The 18,596-nt window shown below is 45.2% G+C and overlaps 2 protein-coding genes across 3 annotated transcripts; both read right to left on the minus strand.

The window, feature by feature from the left end:
• Nucleotides 1–3,053: 3,053 nt before the first annotated feature.
• On the minus strand, nucleotides 3,054–6,107 carry cbln12 (cerebellin 12). The gene is made up of 4 exons (XM_055883757.1): nucleotides 5,936–6,107; nucleotides 4,256–5,083; nucleotides 3,934–4,053; nucleotides 3,054–3,819 (listed from the first exon to the last, which is right to left on the minus strand). The coding sequence occupies exons 2-4, from the start codon at nucleotides 4,544–4,546 to the stop codon at nucleotides 3,622–3,624; spliced, it is 609 nt and encodes a 202-aa protein (XP_055739732.1). The 5' UTR covers nucleotides 4,547–5,083; nucleotides 5,936–6,107; the 3' UTR covers nucleotides 3,054–3,621.
• A 299-nt stretch (nucleotides 6,108–6,406) lies between these two features.
• LOC129824255 (E3 ubiquitin/ISG15 ligase TRIM25-like) lies at nucleotides 6,407–17,217 on the minus strand. 2 transcript variants are annotated; one of them, XM_055883758.1, is made up of 8 exons: nucleotides 17,129–17,217; nucleotides 15,451–15,993; nucleotides 15,276–15,371; nucleotides 14,896–15,129; nucleotides 12,688–12,710; nucleotides 12,408–12,553; nucleotides 12,024–12,295; nucleotides 6,407–7,400 (listed from the first exon to the last, which is right to left on the minus strand). In XM_055883758.1, the coding sequence occupies exons 2-8, from the start codon at nucleotides 15,946–15,948 to the stop codon at nucleotides 7,131–7,133; spliced, it is 1,539 nt and encodes a 512-aa protein (XP_055739733.1). In that variant the 5' UTR covers nucleotides 15,949–15,993; nucleotides 17,129–17,217; the 3' UTR covers nucleotides 6,407–7,130. The 2 variants fall into 2 exon arrangements, with proteins under 2 accessions (XP_055739733.1, XP_055739734.1); XM_055883759.1 differs by lacking the exon at nucleotides 17,129–17,217 and having other exon boundaries at nucleotides 15,451–16,100.
• Between the last annotated feature and the right edge of the window lie 1,379 nt (nucleotides 17,218–18,596).

Raw genomic sequence — 18,596 nt, forward strand, 5'->3', positions numbered from 1 at the left:
ACAGTTCTGTTACATTGTTTGAGCTATTTGCACCTGCACAGAAAGCATACTGTTCTTGCTCAAGGTTGCCCACAGCTTCTCAGCTCACTTATCTGGGGCAAAATGTTACTTCCAGCACACACACAGGAACCTAGACCAACAGTTGCTAATATTAAATTATAGCGCAATAAACACGGATCCTCACACTTCACAACACATAATCCGGTCCGGTTGAGCCTCACTAGCCAGATGAAGCTAGCTGGCTGTTTATAATGTTAGTTTTGGCCAACAGGATTAAGTAGTTGGCTAGCTATTTATTTTCATGAACTAGAGTTAAATGTCAATAGGCAAACAACAAGTGGCTACCTAGCTAATACTTACAAGGATTCCTAAATCATTGCTAAGAATAATAAAAATGACTGCATTTTCTACTGGTCACTGTTTTCAGGCAGGTTGTATTGGTGCTAGCTAGGTACCAAGCTAAAGCTACCTAGCTATCCCAGAAGTAGCGGTCCAAGAAATTATGCTTTATTACCAACGTAAACACATTGTTCGTGGCCAGTGTGTGCTTGTTTGCAGATTTTGTTTTACAGCTTTGACAGTGCTACTGATAGTAGGGGTGGCGCTTGGCTTGCACGTGCAAATTCAGCACACAAAACATTGTATAATAGAATTGTGTTATTTGACATGTCAAATTAAAAGCTTATTTAACCGTTAATAGTGTTATTTGATGTATTTTTTGACACGCAAAGACCCAAACGGCGTTCCATACTGACCTGGGGAAGGGTACCAAAAAAGGGAAGGGTACCAAAACATTACTGCAGCATTGAAGGTCCCCAAGAACACAGTGGCCTCCATCATTCTTAAATAAAATAAGTTTGGAACCACCAAGACTCTTCCTAGAGCTGGCTGCCCAGCCAAACTGAGCAATCGGGGGAGAAGGGCCTTGGTCTGGGAGGTGACCAAGAACCCAATGGTCACTCTGACAGAGCTCCTCTGTGGAGATGGGAGAACCTTCCAGAAGGACAACCATCTCTGCCGCAATTCACCAATCAAGCATTTATGGTAGAGTGGCCAGACGGAAGCCACTCCTCAGTAAAAGGCACATGACAGCCCGCTTGGAGTTCGCCAAAAGGCCCCTAAAGGACTCTGATCATGGTAAACAATATTCTCTGGTCTGATGAAACCAAGATTGAATTCTTTGTTTTGAATTCCAAGTGTCACGTCTGGAAGAAACCAGGCACCGCTCATCACCTGGCCAATACCATCCCTACGGTGAAGCATGGTAGTGCCAGCATCATGCTGTGTGGATGTTTTTCAGCGGCAGGGACTGGGAGACTAGTCAGGATCGAGGGAAAGATGAACGGAGCAAAGTGCAGAGAGATCCTTGATGACAACCTGCTCCAGAGTGCTCAGGACCTCAGACTGGGGCGAAGGTTCACCTTCCAACAGGACAACGACCCTAAGCACACAGCCAAGACAACGCAGGAGTGGCTTTGGGACAAGTCTCAGAATGTCCTTGAGTGGCCCAGCCAGAGCACTGAACATCTCTGGAGAGACCTGAAAATAGCTGTGCAGCGACGCTCCCCTTCCAACCTGACAGAGCTTGAGAGGATCTGCAGAGAAGAATGGGAGAAACTCCCCAAATTCAGCTGTGCCAAGCTTGTAGTGTTATACCCAAGAATATTTGAGGCTGTAATCACTGCCAATGGTGCTTCAACAAAGTTATGAGGAAACAGTCTGAATACTTAAATGTAAATGTGATATTTTAGGTTTTTATTTTTTAATAAATTTGCTAAAATGTCTAAAAAACTGTTTTTGCTTTGTCATTATCGGGTATTTTGTGTAGATTGATGAGGGGGGAAACAATTTAATCAATTTTAGGATGAGGCTGTAACATAACAGAATGTGGAAAAAGTCAAGAGGTCTGAATACTTTCAAGAATGTACTGTGTGTGTGTGTGACGTCAATATGCGTGTGTGTGTGTATTTGTGTGTGTGTATCCGTCAGTGTAGAATGTGTGGTTAGAGTCCAGTAAGTGTACATCGAGCTTGTGCAAGAGAGTCAGTGCAAAAAAATAAGGGGGTCAATACAAATAGTCCTGATAGCCATTTGATTAACTTTTCAGCAGTCTTATGGCTTGGGGGTGGAAGCTGTTAAGAAGCCTTTTGGTCCCAAACTTGGTGCTCCGGTATCGCTTACCATGCAGTAGCAGAGAGAACGGTCTATGACTTGGTTGTTTGGACTCTTTAACAATTTTTAGGGCCTTCCTCTGACACCGCCTGGTATAGAGGTCCTGGATGGCAGGAAGCTCAGCCCGAGGGATGTACTGGGCCGTGCGCACTACCCTCTGTAGCCAAATGTGACCAAATGTCATAATTTAAAGATGATATTTGATTTTAGGGAAATATAATGTAGGCCTAGTATCAGTACAATGTCATTGATCATTTTCATCCGAAATCGCCACTGCTCTACAAACAATTTCTTGTCGGGAATGGCAAAGCATAAGCTGTAATGCAAATGTTTGCTACCTACAGAGGAGGTGATAGGCCTACTTCGCAAGACTCTTCCACATTGTCTTGAATAAGGTCAGTCCCACCCAATTTACTTTATATGCACGCTAATCAGTATTTTTCAAGTGCGCCCTCTAGCTTTTCTAACTCTGTGTCTTACTGTCTGTCTGTCTGTCATGAATTAAGGAAGCGTGAATGACTGGTTGTGACAGCACACCACACTTGATCCACAGGAGTCCGGCAAAGACGTGCTTGTGTGCTCGCCAAAGCTTCCATCTGTTTGTGCTCGACTGGTAGCCCTATGAGGAGTGTCCGTTATTCACTATCCTTATGCTCTCCCCCCTTGCCAATGCCCTGCCACCATGCCAACTCTGGTGGTGAGAGCTATATTTACAAACAGTTGTCATGACACTGGTTCAATGAAAAGTAAGAGTAAAATATTGATACCTTGTAGCCTAATGTAATTGTCGAAGTATGAAACTACCAACAATAAAAAAAACAAATCTAATTCACATTGTACCACTATAGACTTCGAAATACTCACCAAAAAGAGACAAAGGGTTAATGTATATATTCACTTTAATATGACCTGTTTATATAAATCTTCCTAAGAGGTGTGCACACTGCAAAACACATACTGGCAAATAGGGAATATAATTAGTTACGGGACAAGCAGGTTAAATAAAGCAGTAAGCCAGGGTGGCTAGCCAGAAAGTTAGGCAAAAATGCCAGAGATTCAAAGTCACTGAAATGTTGTAATCAGGTCTTGCCATATTTTAAGGGGCTATAGGATTTACTTTTCTTGTTATGTTTAAAAGTGTAAATGAAAAAGATACTACAAATTGATTGCACATTGCCATTTTTGTGCCATAGTGCGCATCAACTCTGGTGTCTGAACAAAAATAGTCTCTCCTCTACCCTAAAGGACACACAAACTGAACACATGAGACAATTCACATATCTACCATGCAAATTCTGTCTTTGTGTTTCCCTCCACCCCTCATCTTTTATTGTTTCTCTCAGACATTAAATTATGTATATTTTTCAGTCTCACCCTTTTCCCTCCCCATTCCTCTATCTCTCCATCTTTTCACTCTGTCCTCCTCTCTCCATCCTGCAGGCTGTCTCCCTATAGGGGGAAAACCAAGAAGCCGGAGAAGGTGGAATACTTCCAGCCACCCATCAGGTTTCCCCTCTCTAGTTTGAGGTAGGCCTTGTCTCCCCTCTCCATGATCACTAGGCCTGCGTTGGTGGCTGCCTCTCGCGTCACATCCATGTCCCCAGCGAAGGCTGAGATCATTGGCCACCCATTCAACATCAGACTAACCTAGAAACAACCACACGGTTAGTCTCAATGTCAAACAACTAACTATTTGTGGGACATGCATGGTGCTATGCTACATGCTCTATGTTTATGGCATGTACAGTATGTCTCTCTCACCTGGATAGTTTGTCTGTTGTAGGCCTTCACTACATGGAAGTTGAAGCTGTAGACTCCCCTCCTGGGGGCTAGGAAGACACTGCTCTCCTGGTCAAAGTGATTGCCCACATTCACCAGGATCTGAGGTAAGAAGAGAAAGGGAGAGAATGAACACAGGATGATAAGAGAGATAGGGAGTGATGGGGTATAGAAATCAATCATTCATCAATGATCAATCAAAGAGAAACTAATCAGTCAAAGATAATTAATGTATAAGGCATTGGTCAACCTCACCTGTTGATGTATTACTTTATATGGTCAATATTTATTTGAATTTGCTCACCTGGTCGAAATAGATGATCATGGTGCGGTTGCTCATGTCTGTGGGCTCGTGGTTTGTCTGGCGGGTGGCAGAGAAGGCCACCCGGCCGGTGCCTGAGCGTACTGACATGCCCAGGGCATTTCCCGCTGGCTCAGAGTTGGGAGTGGAGTCACAGATCACCAAACACTTTCCTTCCAGGACGATAGGCTCTGTGTCATTCTGGGTCTGGGCCCCTAGAGGCCCCCATAGGAGCAGCAGCCCCAGCAACACTGTGGGCTCTAAGGTGGATGAACGAACCACCCTGGGATACATGCTTTTAACTTGCTTTGTTTTGATTGTATATCTGTTATTAATTCTAGTATAGAGGAGAGTCACTTTGAAAGATTACAGACATAGATAAATATGCCCAGGCTAAATCGATGTCACTCAGGTCCTAAAATGTCTCACAATTGATGTTGTAGCTGATATTCAGCAGGATCATTAGTGTCCTCAATTGGTTGAACTTGGTCTACCACCCTGTTCTATGACAGCAGTCTCCTATCCCACCTCCTAGTGGAGACGCTATGTAGGAAGTCTCCCAGTAATAAATATAGAGGTTTGTCAACAGGTAGGACTCAGACTGACAACCAGGAGGGTTTGGAGTTGTCAGTGTTCAGCAGAAGTCAACGAAGTCAGAACATACAGTCTCTCCCCCTATTTACCCCACACTATCTGTCTGTCCTTCCCGCCCTCTATCTCTCTCACTCTGTTCTCATGGATATCTCTCCTGTGATTCTGGGCTGGTTTGCAACAGTGGCAGTAGGTGGCAGGATAGCATGGGCAAATAGACGTTTGAGTGTGTTCCAGGACCTGAGAGAAGGAAGGAAAAATGGTGAGTAGGATAGATGAAGAAAGGTAGAGCACTTGTGAGGAATCTCGGCTACCATAGAAGCGGATGAAGAGGAGGATGAAGAGGAGGATATTGTTAGGGGGAGGGAGAGGGAATGAGGTAACGTTCTGGACCGGTGTCAGGGGAGGATGTAGAATCCAGGAGGGAGTGAGAAAGAAAGAGGGAGTGGGGGAACAACTCCACTGAGAGACCATCTGTCTTTCACTCGCACTCTCTACCTCCTGACGTTCCATAACATGCCCCCCCCCCCCTTCCTCGTACCCACCATGTTCGCACTTAGTTTCTCCATCATCCTCTTGTATTTTCATACAAATTCCTTAGGTGTTTATCTTTTCACAACTACATAAATGGTTACTGTATATCACACGGAGAAGAAAGCACTTCATCCTATATTGATATTATAGATAGAACAACATTTTAGACTGTACCCCCTCTTTTGTATGTGATTTTCTCTTTCCTTCTAAAATAATCTCTACATGTCGTCAATTCAAGTGCAAAAAGACACTCTGACACATCTCTGATGATCACATTCTCTATGACATTAGTGATTAACACTGTTATCAACCACCTTATAAAACCACCACTCACTCTTTCTTCGAACACACACAGATGCACTTTCTCACACCAACCCAAAATAGTTTTTTTAGGGAGTTGGTCCCCAATATTCAACAGTCAGAAGATTAGCAGTTTTCCTGAACAATTCAAGATGTTAACACAAGGAAATTGCAGGACTAGGCATTTATCCACTGAGTACTGTCAGGCAATCCTGAAGTCTAAGTTTAAGTTCATAAATAAATAGTTGAGGGTATCACCTGTTTCAGTTTGAAAGGTGTCGTCCTTATTTTCCATATCGGGTGAAGTACATTTTTGCTCCTCGGAGATGGAGTGATAGTCACATATTCCTCATAACCACTTTCTACTCTGTTCTCTCACATTCTACAGGATCACAGAGACCTCCCTTTGAAACAGGCATCTAAATGGCCATGCCAGAGGACCCACTGTGTTATAATCTCTCTCTCTCTCTCTCTCTCTCTCTCTCTCTCTCTCTCTCTCTCTCTCTCTCTCTCTCTCTCTCTCTCTCTCTCTCTCTCTCTCTCTCTCTCTCTCTCTCTCTCTCTCTCTCTCTCTCTCTCTCTCTCTCTCTCTCTCTCTCTCTCTCTCTCTCTCTCTCTCTCTCTCTCTCTCTCTCTCTCTCTCTCTCGTTCTCTCACACACATTCTTTAATTCTCTGTCACTCACCCACCTACTCATTTTCTCTCTAACAATGAAAAGTGACAGTGAAAGTATTGCATCTGAGATGTTTTAATGTTGAAGGTAATTTTGTGACATCGTTTAGTCCGACACGAACTATGACATTGATTTAAAGCATATGAATCTGCCTTGAGCATCTTCAAGCGAATCCCTTTCAATATAATGGCTTACATAATTTCACTTTTGTGAAAGATTCTAATGTCTGATGATTTTGTTATCTATACTACAATATGGTTCAGTCCACACACCTTCCATCTCTTTTTTCTCAACATTATTTGGGTTATTTAGCTTGGTACATGAGTGCCCCATAGAACCCATTTTATTATATGCATAAAAAATTGTCTAAACACACTCAGAATAGGAAAAGGGACCCCATATCTATGTTGCATCACAAGAATCTAGAACTATCCACTGAATGTTACATTTTCTTTAGAATATTGTCCTGTAGATTGGATGTATTTGATTAAAACTCTCCCTTGGGTCCAAGTTGCTTGGGTCTTTCAAATTCCCCCAAACTGTGACAAAAGTAGGACATACACATCCATTCCTTACTGATTCAAAGTCATAGTTCATAGTACTTTGAGTCCTGAGCTCTGTAAGAATGTAGTCTTACCATTCGTCATGCTCACACAAGCTCTATTGTTCATCGTCCAATCCCTCATGAGGTCCTGGGAGATGTTCCAGAAGGAAACCTCCCACAAAGTCTCTATCCTTGAGCTCCCACCCCATTCTAATTCTCTGGTTCCTGATGATCTCTCAAAGCCTCACAATGGAGATTCTGCTATGGAGCTCAGCTTTGTAGAGGCCAAAGCCCAGGCACACGGGCTGGCTGAAGGAGGTGGTGAAGTTGTGCAGGTAGGTCAGGGTGTTGGATGGCCCCACCTCGGAGAAGGTGATGGTGCCTGCGCCATAGTCCAGGGCTACGCCAACACGGTTGCCTGACATTCGACTGGAGATGCGTGTCTTCCTGCGGTTGTGCCAGGCGGCCAGCTTTCTATCATGCTGCTGTGTCAAGCTCCAAGACATCTGCAAGTCAAAACATCATCCATCATCTAGCAGTCAATATAGAAAACTAACCATTTCATTTTTTATCACCATTTGTTTCTCGTGATAAAAGTTATATTCAAAGAGACCAATTAAAGAAAATAACGATGTTTCTATCCACAGTTTTTATGCGACTAAAGAAATGGCATAGCGAGAAATTCGTTGGTGGGTGGGCCTGCAGAAATGTGGGTGAATTTTCTTTGCCATGGGGCAAGGAGAAAAATGTGCAGTTTTATACCTAATCTCATGCTATTCCACACATTTTGCCATGGGGTAGAGAGAAAAGATAGATTTTTTAAAAAGCTAATTAAAACTAAAATTGCATGGTGCATATAGCCATAGAAGCACAGTGACATATGCCTCAATGAAGTCATATTCCTGACCTATTGGGTGGTGTGACTTTCAGTTAGATATTTTGGGCAACCCATCCCGTGAGAGTGAATGTCATTTCCAGGTAATCTGTTCTGTTATATTTCATCAAATCTGGCTAACCCAGTGCACTGCTTGCTATGATTTCTATCTGATGGTGTTTAGGTAAACGACAAATAATGTCCCGTTTGGAACACAAGTAAAAGAGCAGATTTTCCTCAATCTGATTGGGTGGGCCTGGCTCCCCAGGGGGTGCCTACGCCCCTGGAGTAAAGTCATATCATATAAAAAAATATATACACTGCTCCAAAAAATAAAGGGAACACTTAAACAACACAATGTAACTCCAAGTCAATCACACTTCTGTGAAATCAAACTGTCCACTTAGGAAGCAACACTGATTGACAATAAATGTCACATGCTGTTGTGCAAATGGAATAGACAAAAGGTGGAAATTATAGGCAATTAGCAAGACACCCCCAATAAAGGAGTGATTCTGCAGGTGGTGACCACAGACCACTCCTCAGTTCCTACGCTTCCTGGCTGATGTTTTGGTCACTTTTGAATGCTGGCGGTGCTCTCACTCTAGTGGTAGCATGAGACGGAGTCTACAACCCACACAAGTGGCTCAGGTAGTGCAGTTCATCCAGGATGGCACATCAATGCGAGCTGTGGCAACAAGGTTTGCTGTGTCTGTCAGCGTAGTGTCCAGAGCATGGAGGCGCTACCAGTAGACAGGCCAGTACATCAGGAGACGTGGAGGAGGCCGTAGGAGGGCAACAACCCAGCAGCAGGACCGCTACCTCCGCCTTTGTGCAAGGAGGGGCACTGCCAGAGCCCTGCAAAATGACCTCCAGCAGGTCACACTATGATATGGTGGTGGTCCTCCCACTATGACTCGGGAAACCATGCAGTTTATTAGGCTACACGTTAAATACATTATGATGAACTTCACAGGGTGGTGAAAGTGCACGGGGATGAGCTTGATGCTCCTTTCCAATAAATATTATGCTAGAGGTGTCTGTAGTGACACCTCTAGCACTGAGATGCAGTGCCTTGCGCCACTCGGGAGCCGACGTGGCAGAGTAGGCACATTTAAAGCAACAGTTTTTGTGACAAGTTTAAAATACGATTGATTTAAGATTTTTATTCTGTACATGAAACCTTAAGCGTAGAAGTACATTTTCTGTGCACTACATCATCACGCACTGATTTTTATCCCCAACAAGTCTGTTTGGTGGAAACACACCACTGGTGGGAAAATGCATATTTTATTTATGCATATTTTTTATATTTGTTATAACGACACATGACGAGACCCAGATGCAGACACAGGAGGCCGGTTGGCCGTCGATGAGACGGGGAGGACGAACATCTGGGCCGAGGGTATGTTGACCTCTTCTTCTTGCTCTGGGAAGAGCGGGGCCTGATATCCCAAAGGGCGAAAGCCCAGTGGCCGAGCAGAGAAGAGTGTTCTGGGCATACTCCACCCATATTAGTTGCCGCCTCCAGGTGGTGGGGTTGGTTGAGGCGAGGCACCTAAGCACAGTCTCCAGGTCTTGATTGGCATGCTCCTACTGGCCGTTTGACTGGGGATGAAATCCGCAGGACAGGCTGGCCGACAACCCAATCAGGGTGCAGAACGCCTTCCAGAATCGGGACGAGAATTGAGGATCACGATCAGAGACAATGTCAACAGGGAGTCCATGGATTCAGAAGACGTGCTGCACCATGAGCTGGGCCTTCTCCTTGGCTGGAGGTAACTTAGGGAGAGGGATGAAATTGTCAGCTTTAGAGAACCTATCCATTACTGTCAGGATAGTGATGTTGCCATCAGATGGAGGAAGCTCAGTGACAATTTCCAAGGATATATGGGACCAGGGACGATGAGGAACAGGGAGTGGCTGAAGGAGGCCAGCCGGAGCTTCCCACGGAGTCTTATTCTGAGCACACACCGTGCATGCGGCGACGAAGGCTGAGGCGTCAGGAACCATAGTGGGCCACCAAAAGTGTTGTCGGATGAAGGCCAGGGTTCGATGGGAGCCGGGATGGCAGGTGGGCTTGGAGGAATGAGCCCATTCACGGACCTGAGCTTGGGCCGAATCAGGGACAAACATTTGGTAAGCCGGGCCAGGGAGAGGAGTGGTAGAGGGTAACGATTCTTCACCTTGATGTCATTGAGGCCCCGGTAGTCGATACATGGACACAGGGTCTTGTCCTTTTTTTCCACAAAGAAGAACCCTGCGCCAGCAGGGGAGGCAGAAGGACAAATGCTCCCAGCAGCCAGAGAGTCCTCAATGTACTCCTCCATGGCCTTGGTCTCATTGCCAGACAGGGAATATAGCCGCCCACGAGGCGGTGTTGTGCCCGGGAGGAGATCAATAGCGCAATTGTAGGGACAATGCAGAGGGAGGGAGGTGGCGCGAGTCTTGCTGAACACCTCCAGGAGGTCCTGGTATTCCGCAGGAACAGCTGAGAAATCTGAGGCTTTACCAGAGCCCGCAGAAGGTCGTCCCGGTGTAGGATGCGCCTCCTTCAGGCAATGTGTGGCAGAACGGGCTCCAACCCAGGATAGAACTAGTGGTCCAGTCAATAACGGGGTTGTGCCTCTGGAGTCATGAAAATCCAGAAACAACAGGAACATTGGGAGATTCAATGAGAAGAAGTTGTATGGACTCACTGTGATTGCCCGACACACGCAGGTTAATGGGCACTGTACTATGAGTGACCCTGCCTATGGTGTTTCCGTCCAGTGCTCTGGCGTCCATGGGAACGGCGAGGGGTTGTGTGGAGATACCCAGCTCCGATACCAGAGTAGTGTTCATAAAACTCTCATCAGCTCCAGAGTCAATGAGCACCCGGAGAGATTTAGACCAGTCACCCCACAGCAGGATAACACAGAAGAGAGTACGAGTAATGTGATAGAAAACTCCCAGTATGGTCCACCATGGCACTCTTACCTAGCTGATGAGTCTGGTCTTTTACTGGTACTGTCATGCCCTGTAGCACCACAATACAGGCAACTGTTGGAGTTAAGCATCTGTAGTCAATTCTGAGGCAACAATCTAGATCTGCCCCGTTGCGTAGAAAACGAGTCGCTCGTTCTCGATGATCCCGACGGGACTCGGTTGACTTCAGATCCTCTCGAAAATGCAGGCGTCGTGGACTCCCGGGGTTCTTCGGGGGCGAGCCGGCAGCCGTGGACAAACGAGTGGGGCTGAAAACAGACCTCTCCCTCCTGCGCTCTCATAGACGTCCATCATCCTTATTGTTAAGGCTATGAGGGAGTCGAGGTCCAGGAGTAACTCCCGAGCTGCGAGGTCGTCTTTAATGTCCTTGGATAGTCCATGAAGAAAGGTATCAAACAGAGTCTCCGGTTTGCAGGCACTCTCGGTGGCTAACGTGTGACAGACTACTGCGTAGTCTGCCACACTACAGGGTTCTTGATGTAATCTGGGTTCTCGGGAAGGCGGGGTAGGCTGTACAAAATCATCACTGGCAGGGGAATTACTGAGCGTCCAGGAGGTCTCCATTGTGGCATGCTGCCTGATAGATGGTCCATGGAATTGCTCTAGTAACATTTTGAAACCCTGGTTATGGAGTCCCGACAGCATATGGAGACCTTCCATAAGGCTCTGAAGTAGCTCCTCATGTTTTTCAATGGTGCCTCCCTGCAGGGAGACAGCGTTACAGAGCCGGTCCGAGTCTGCTGGGTCAGTCATGGCCAGTTCCTACTATAACGACACAGGGCGAGACCCAGATGCAGACACAGGAGGCAGATGGTTCGAGTCTCTGATATTTATTAAAATACAAGGGGCAGGCAATAGGCAGGTCGAGGACAGGCAGGCTGAATGGTCAGGCAGGCGGGCTCAGTGTCAGGGCAGGTAGAACAGGTCGGAGCCGGGAGGGCTAGAAAACAGAGACTAGGAAAACAAGACCAACTGGCAACAGACAAACAGAGAACAGAGGTATAAATACACTGGGGATTATGGGGAAGATGAGCGACACCTGGAGGGGGGTTGAGACAAGCACAAAAACAAGTGAAACAGATCAGGATGTGACAATTTCAATTAAAATCGGTCGCCAATTGGATGGAAAGCTAGCTATTGATCAACTTCCAGATCAGTTTACAGAGATGACAACTAACATGTCATGTTAGTCTTATTACCACAGTTCTTGCTATTATTAAAGACCACATGAAGAAGAACAAGGGGAAGAAGAGTGATGACAATGTACCTTGTTAATTCCAAAGGCATTGCCCACCTTCCCCTTCCGCCCGATGCTCCGGTAGGACACCGCAATGTCCCAGAAGCCTTCTGCCTCCAGCTCCCAGTAATGGGTTCCAGAGGAGAATGTCTGGACGGTAAGGACTTGAGCCCAGTGATCGAAGCGGTCGGGGTGAGTGGCACATGGAAGGCGGTGTTTGACCCGCATGGCTGACCGCAGGCCATCAGAAATGCTCAGGAGAGGATGTGCAGAGTTAGTGTCCAGAGTCAACGGACTTGTCGCTATAGAAATAGAGAGAGACAGAAAGCACAGAGACAAAGTAAATATGAATGAATAAACCTGAATTCATCCCATCTCAGATATAAGGGTTGAAGGTTCAGCCTGTACACTCACAGAGCTCTCTCTTGAGTACGGTGAGACAGTGCAGAGTCTCGGTGATGAACTGTCTGTGCTTGCTCTCAATGTCCTCCACAATGTACTTCCTGTCCAGGTTGACAGGGTCAGGGGTGAACAGGGGGCAGTTCAGTTCCACAAGCAGCCTGTTATAGAGCACAGCAGGTATCAGGTTAGACACAAATCATGTTATACTCAAACATATGCACATACACAAGCACGCACGCACACAAACAGACACAAACAATATCATACCGATGAATACCTATTCCTTATTTACCTTGAGTCATCAGAATGAAATGCCTGTGGACAGAACAAAGAAAATGAGCCAAGGACTGTTATAAGACTGTAATAATAATTATACAGTGCATTCGGAAAGTATTCAGACCCCTTGAGTTTTTCCACATTTTGTTACGTTTCAGCCTTATTTTAAAATTGATTTAAAAAAAAAAAAAAGAATAATAATCTACAGACAATACCTCATAATGACAAAGCAAAAACAGGTTGTTAGAGATTTTTGCCAATTTATAAAAAAGAAAAAACAGAAATACCTTATTTGCATAAGTATTCAGACCCTTTGCTATGAGACTTGAAATTGAGCTCAGGTTCACCCTGTTTCCATTGATCATCCTTGAGATGTTTCTACAACTTGACTGGAGTCCATCTGTGGTCAATTGAATTGATTGGACATGATTTGGAAAGGCAAACATCTGTCCATATAAGGTCCCATAGTTGACAGTGCATGTCAGAGTAAAAACCAAGCCATGAGGTCGAAGGAATTGTCCGTAGAGCTCCGAGAAAGGATTGTGTTGAGGCACAGATCTGGGGAAGGGTACCAAAACATTACTGCAGCATTGAAGGTCCCCAAGAACACAGTGGCCTCCATCATTCTTAAATGGAAGACGTTTGGAACCACCAAGACTCTTCCTAGAGCTGGTCACCCGGCCAAAAACCCGATGGTCACGATGGTTCCTCTCTGGAGATGGGAGAACCTTCCAGGAGGACAACCATCTCTGCAGCACTCCACCAATCAGGCCTTATGGTAGTGGCCAGATGGAAGCCACTCCTCAGTAAAAGGCACATGACAGCCCGCTTGGAGTTTGCCAAAAGGCAACTAAAGACTCTCAGACCATGAGAAACAAGATACTCTGGTCTGATGAAACCAAGATTGACCTCTTTGGACTGAATACCAAGTGTCACGTCTGGAGGAAACCTGGCACCATCCCTACGGTGAAGCATGGTGGTGGCAGCATCATGCTGCGGGGATGTTTTTCAGCAGCAGGTACTGGGAGAATAGTCAGGATCGAGGGAAATATGAATGGAGAAAAGTACAGAGAGGTCCTTGATGAAAACCTGCTCCAGAGCACTCAGGACTTTCGACTGGGGTGAAGGTTTACCTTCCAACAGGACAACGACCCTAAGCACACAGCCAAGACAACGCAGGAGTGGCTTTGGGACAAGTCTCAGAATGTCCTTGAGTGGCCCAGCCAGAGCACGGACTTGAACCTGATCGAACATCTCTGGAGAGACCTGAAAATAGCTGTGCATCGACGTTCCCAATCCAACCTGACAGAGCTTGAGAGGATCTGTAGAGAAGAATGGGAGAAACTCCCAAAATACTGTGGTGCCAAACTTGTAGCGTCATACCCAAGAATACTCAAGACTGTAATCGCTGCCAAAGGTGCTTCAACAAAGTTTTGAGGAAACGGTCTGAATACTTATGTAACTGTTATATTTCCATTGATTTCTTTTTATACATTTGCTAAAAATTCAAAAAACCTGTTTTTGCTTTGTCATTATGGGTATTGTGTATAAATTGACAATTTTACGCACTGTAATTCACCATTATACATGGTTATAAGACAATAATACAAAACTGTCAATAAAGTTATTCAAATGTACTATCTTTAAAAAAGAGACATTCATTGACGGCTAATCAATAAAAGCAGAAAGCCTTCAATGCCATAGTACAAATCCTGCATGAATGGCACTGTGAATCGATCCCCAGATGGACAGGGAGGTAAACAGATTAGTTGAAATCCTCTGCTATGCAGTGTACAACATATGCTGTCTTGTAAATAAATAGGTTGTTTAAACATTGCAGTACAGTACAGAAGTGAATGTTCAGATTCAGAATGATTACCAGAATAGTGACCTATGCCATCAAATGATTTGAGAGGATGGCTTTGATCAAGTTGGTTTGTTTGAGGATACTCAAAGGTTGTGGCTAACTGCCTGAAATGGTTACTGTGAAGTTGGATATCTATTGTTTTATTGCAATACTGAGGTCCTAACTCTTGCGTGGTCACTAATGACACAATGGCACTTGTCCCAAAAGTAGGCTGTAAACTCCACTACCCTGGCGGAATATCCAACCTGTTTGCTCTTACTTCCATGGTATCCAAATCATCCCCAGATTCCAATTGGCTTCTTCAAACCCTCTCCTCTCTCTAGTCATCTTGGTTCCCGGTAATAATAAACATCTCACCCAGATGAGCAGGAAGGGGTCTGTCTCCTCCAGCAAGGATGCCAGGTAGTGGTGAATGTCCTGGGTCTTACTCAGGTCCACCCTCACCCTGCTGCAGTCGTTCTGCAGGCGCTCCATGACCTTCTGCCTCTCCCTCAAGGTGCTCTCCCTCAGGGCCAGCACTAGCCTCTCCACCTGCAGCTGCAGGTCTACACCCATACGTTCCACCTGGGAGTCATTTGCCACAGACATGTCCTGCAGGGGGACAACAACCATCACTATCGATTTTTAAGGTCATAACAGGACTCAGCTTTCAGGCAGAATAGAAGCTTGGATAGATTATTATAAGCATGAACAGGAAATTGATGGACCGCTATAAGCATGTGTGTGTGGTTACTCACTGTTATAGTGAGGTCAGTGTTCTGGTGCTCTTGGAGGATCCGTTCACCTTCATTCAGCTTTTCATCTGCTTTCTGGAGAAGGCTCTTGAGGATGACCTGTGGAAACACACGGATCTAGAACTGTTATAGCCACACTATAACACCAGTTGTAGGGAACTACAGGTTGTTTACTGACCTTGAGGTCCTCCTCCACCTTCCTCAGTCCTTTAATGCGGTGCTGTGCATGGCCACCTTCCAATAGGCACTCTGAACACACGTACACCTGCTCGTCTGCACAGTAGTAGAGGAATATCTCCTTGTGGGCGGGACACCTGCGGTGAGTCAGATCTCCCAGGGGTTCCACCAGCAGGTGTGTCTTGAAGGCGGGCCGCTCCAGGTGGGGCTGCAGGTGCTCTGCACACAGAGACACCTCGCAGCGCAGGCAGGTCTTCACCGCCACGGTGGTCCCCGCCTGGTCCTTTTCCCCCACAGGTGGGCAGCAGTCACATGCCACCACCCCTTGTTCCTCCTGGCACTGTGCGCAGGTGAAGCGACCCCTGACCCCAGCCTTCCTGTGCCCCCAGGTGTCCCGTACGCAGGCCGGGCAGAAGCTGTGGCCACACAGCAGGGACTGGGCCTGGCTGAAGACGTCGCGGCACAACGAACAGGTCAACTCTTCCTCCAGGGACGCCATGGCAACCGATTTTGTCACCAGGGAACACAAAAAGGGAAAAGGCACCTTTGCACAATTGATTTGGGAAATAATGTCAAAATCATTGTCAATTTGTCCAAATAATGAGCAGTTGAAATCATCTTTAATTCCCAGTCTTAGTGCCCAATGTCTTATTTTCTAGCCACTTCATGACCGCTATAAGCTGAGTCCTGGGGTCAGGTTTACAGTACAGTGGTCACAGAGTTAGTGACAGTGTTGGGGAAGCTACTCTGAAGATATAGTTTACCAAGCATCCAATTACTTCAAACTGTAAGAAGTTAAGCTACACTAAATCTACCCTTTATAGAAAAATATAGTTTACTTCACTAAAGTTAACTTTGAAAAAGTAGTTCACTACATCCAAACTACTTCGTTAAAAATCTGAAATGTCATAGACGACAAATTGCAAGAACATATTACTTTGGGGTCTTATTTTAACACAATGTGTAATTATTGCCTAGTTAACCATATTTTATTTTTGCCAACATAGCGTGTAGTTCCAGCAGCTAGATACATCACTAGATGGCAAAAGAAAGTAATTAACTAATGAAAACACTCCCTAAATCTGAATTTAGTTCAACTACCACCAAGCTACTGCAAAAGGTAGTAAAATTAGTAGTTGACCTACATGTAGTTCGCTACTCCCCAACACTGGTTAGTGACACTGTTTACTCATAGTTCACGCCAAAGTCACTTATGTAAAAACTAGGAAGAAGGTTTTAGGAACAGGGCTAGGTCAGTCCACTTCACCGACGCCAACTCCTCTATTTATCTTCCTACTTATCAACCATTAAGCCTGTTTATAAGGTTTTCGGCCATTGTCCATTATTATTAGAACACCTCAAGGTCTTCCCATTGTCCTAAGTGTCAGACATGACTACTTCTTCTCTAGTTAACTGGTATAATCTGCATCACTGCGTTTCTTCTCATGCATACGGAGGAGTTGCAACACTGCTTGACCTGATCTTTGTACCTATAGCGCATCCCAATCCCTGCCTGTTGCTATGGCGGGATCAAGACATCATCCTCCCTTTCCGCCTGCCTGTCTACATGTGCTCTTCCTATCTTGTTTACAACTGTCCTATACACATTCTGATATGACTTTCTTGTGTATTTTTTCAGGTTATTCAAAGGTACACAATATAGTATAGATTCCCCTTACCTGATTGTGTCCCAGGTCTGTCACAGTGTGGCCATCGTTGGGTGTCGTGCTGTCAGTGTGTGTAGAAACCGGCTAATCCCATAAAAATGTCTGCTTTAAGCAGAGGGACTGACCTCTCATAGCACATAGTCACATGACCTACTCAGAGAGCGAGGGTGCATCTCAAGACACTAAGGAGGATTCCTCTCCTTATCTCCTTTCCTTCACCTGCGCTGCTATGAAGGAAGTGTAGGAGTGAAAGCAACTCTCCAGTAGGCAACTATCATATTACCTATCTTGGGTTTTCGGGTGAGAGCTGAAACACACACACTCAGAGAGAGACTGTCACGTTCCTGACCTGTTTTCTGTTGTTTTTGTATGTGTTTAGTTGGTCAGGGCGTGAGTTGGGGTGGGCATTCTATGTTATGTGTTTCTATGTTGGGTTCAATGTGTTGCCTGATATGGTTCTCAATTAGGGGCAGGTGTTTGACGTTTCCTCTGATTGAGAACCATATTAAAACTTCTTGCCACTAGGGGGGTGCCATTTCGACATAGCACAAATTCGTATCCAAATTAAACTGCCTCGTACTCAATTCTTGCTCGTACAATATGCATATTATTATTACTATTGGATAGAAAACACTCTCTAGTTTCTAAAACCGTTTGAATTATGTCTGTGGGTGAAACAGAACTCTTTCTGCAGCGAAATCCATGACAGGAACTGCGAAGGTCTGAAAACGAGGCTCTGTTCTCAGATCAGTTTAAAGCTCTGTATGTATCCTATGGGTCGACATGAACTGCACCCGCCTTCCCCTGGATGTCAGTAACCAATGAGAAGTGGAATGGAGTTTCTACGTAGTTCTCAGAGTTTATAAAAGGCCAAGGAACGAGGGGAGCTCTCTTTTTGACGTTCGTCATTACGCAAAGCAAGACCTCAGGATGGCATTTTGAAACGCTCAGTTATCGACCTTAGATATATCCGTCTGTAATTTAATTCGATATAGGTGTTAGAAACATCATAATGAAGTTATTTTAAACCGAGTTATATCAGTTTATGCGAGTATATTGCTTTTTTCGGAATTTCCATTGTATTGCGTTTTGAGGATTTGGGCATGTTGTGGCCACATAGCTATTGTTAGCGGCTAATTCCGAAGTTGAAGACGACGTTTTACAACCAAGCAACGATTCTTTTGGACAAAGGACCACTTGGCCAAGATTCTGATGGAAGCTCGTCCAAAAGTAAGAGCTATTTATGATGTTATTCCGTATTTATGTGGAAAAATGTAAACGGATTTGTCCGCCATTATTGCAGCACTAGTCTGGCTGTAACGCACACTGTATGTCTAGTAACGTTAATTTAAAAAATCTAACTCAGCGGTTGCATTAATAACTACTGCATCTTTCATTTGATGTCCAACCTGTATTTTTTAGTCAAGTTTACGATTATTTATTGATTAGATTAGGTGCCTTTCCAAGATGGGGCCGGCCA

This window comes from Salvelinus fontinalis, chromosome 26, assembly GCF_029448725.1.
Source record: "Salvelinus fontinalis isolate EN_2023a chromosome 26, ASM2944872v1, whole genome shotgun sequence".
Classification (NCBI taxonomy): Eukaryota; Metazoa; Chordata; class Actinopteri; order Salmoniformes; family Salmonidae; genus Salvelinus; species Salvelinus fontinalis.

Coding starts and splice junctions, on each gene's coding strand:
- cbln12 (XM_055883757.1), bottom strand. CDS start 4,546: ATGTATCCCAGGGTGGTTCGTTCATCCACCTTAGAGCCCACAGTGTTG. Junction 4,054..4,255: donor TGATCATCTATTTCGACCAG/GTGAGCAAATTC, acceptor TTCTTACCTCAG/ATCCTGGTGAATGTGGGCAA. Junction 3,820..3,933: donor ACAACAGACAAACTATCCAG/GTGAGAGAGACA, acceptor GGTTGTTTCTAG/GTTAGTCTGATGTTGAATGG.
- LOC129824255 (XM_055883758.1), bottom strand. CDS start 15,948: ATGGCGTCCCTGGAGGAAGAGTTGACCTGTTCGTTGTGCCGCGACGTC. Junction 12,296..12,407: donor CGTACTCAAGAGAGAGCTCT/GTGAGTGTACAG, acceptor CTATTTCTATAG/CGACAAGTCCGTTGACTCTG. Junction 7,401..12,023: donor ATGCCTTTGGAATTAACAAG/GTACATTGTCAT, acceptor TTTGACTTGCAG/ATGTCTTGGAGCTTGACACA.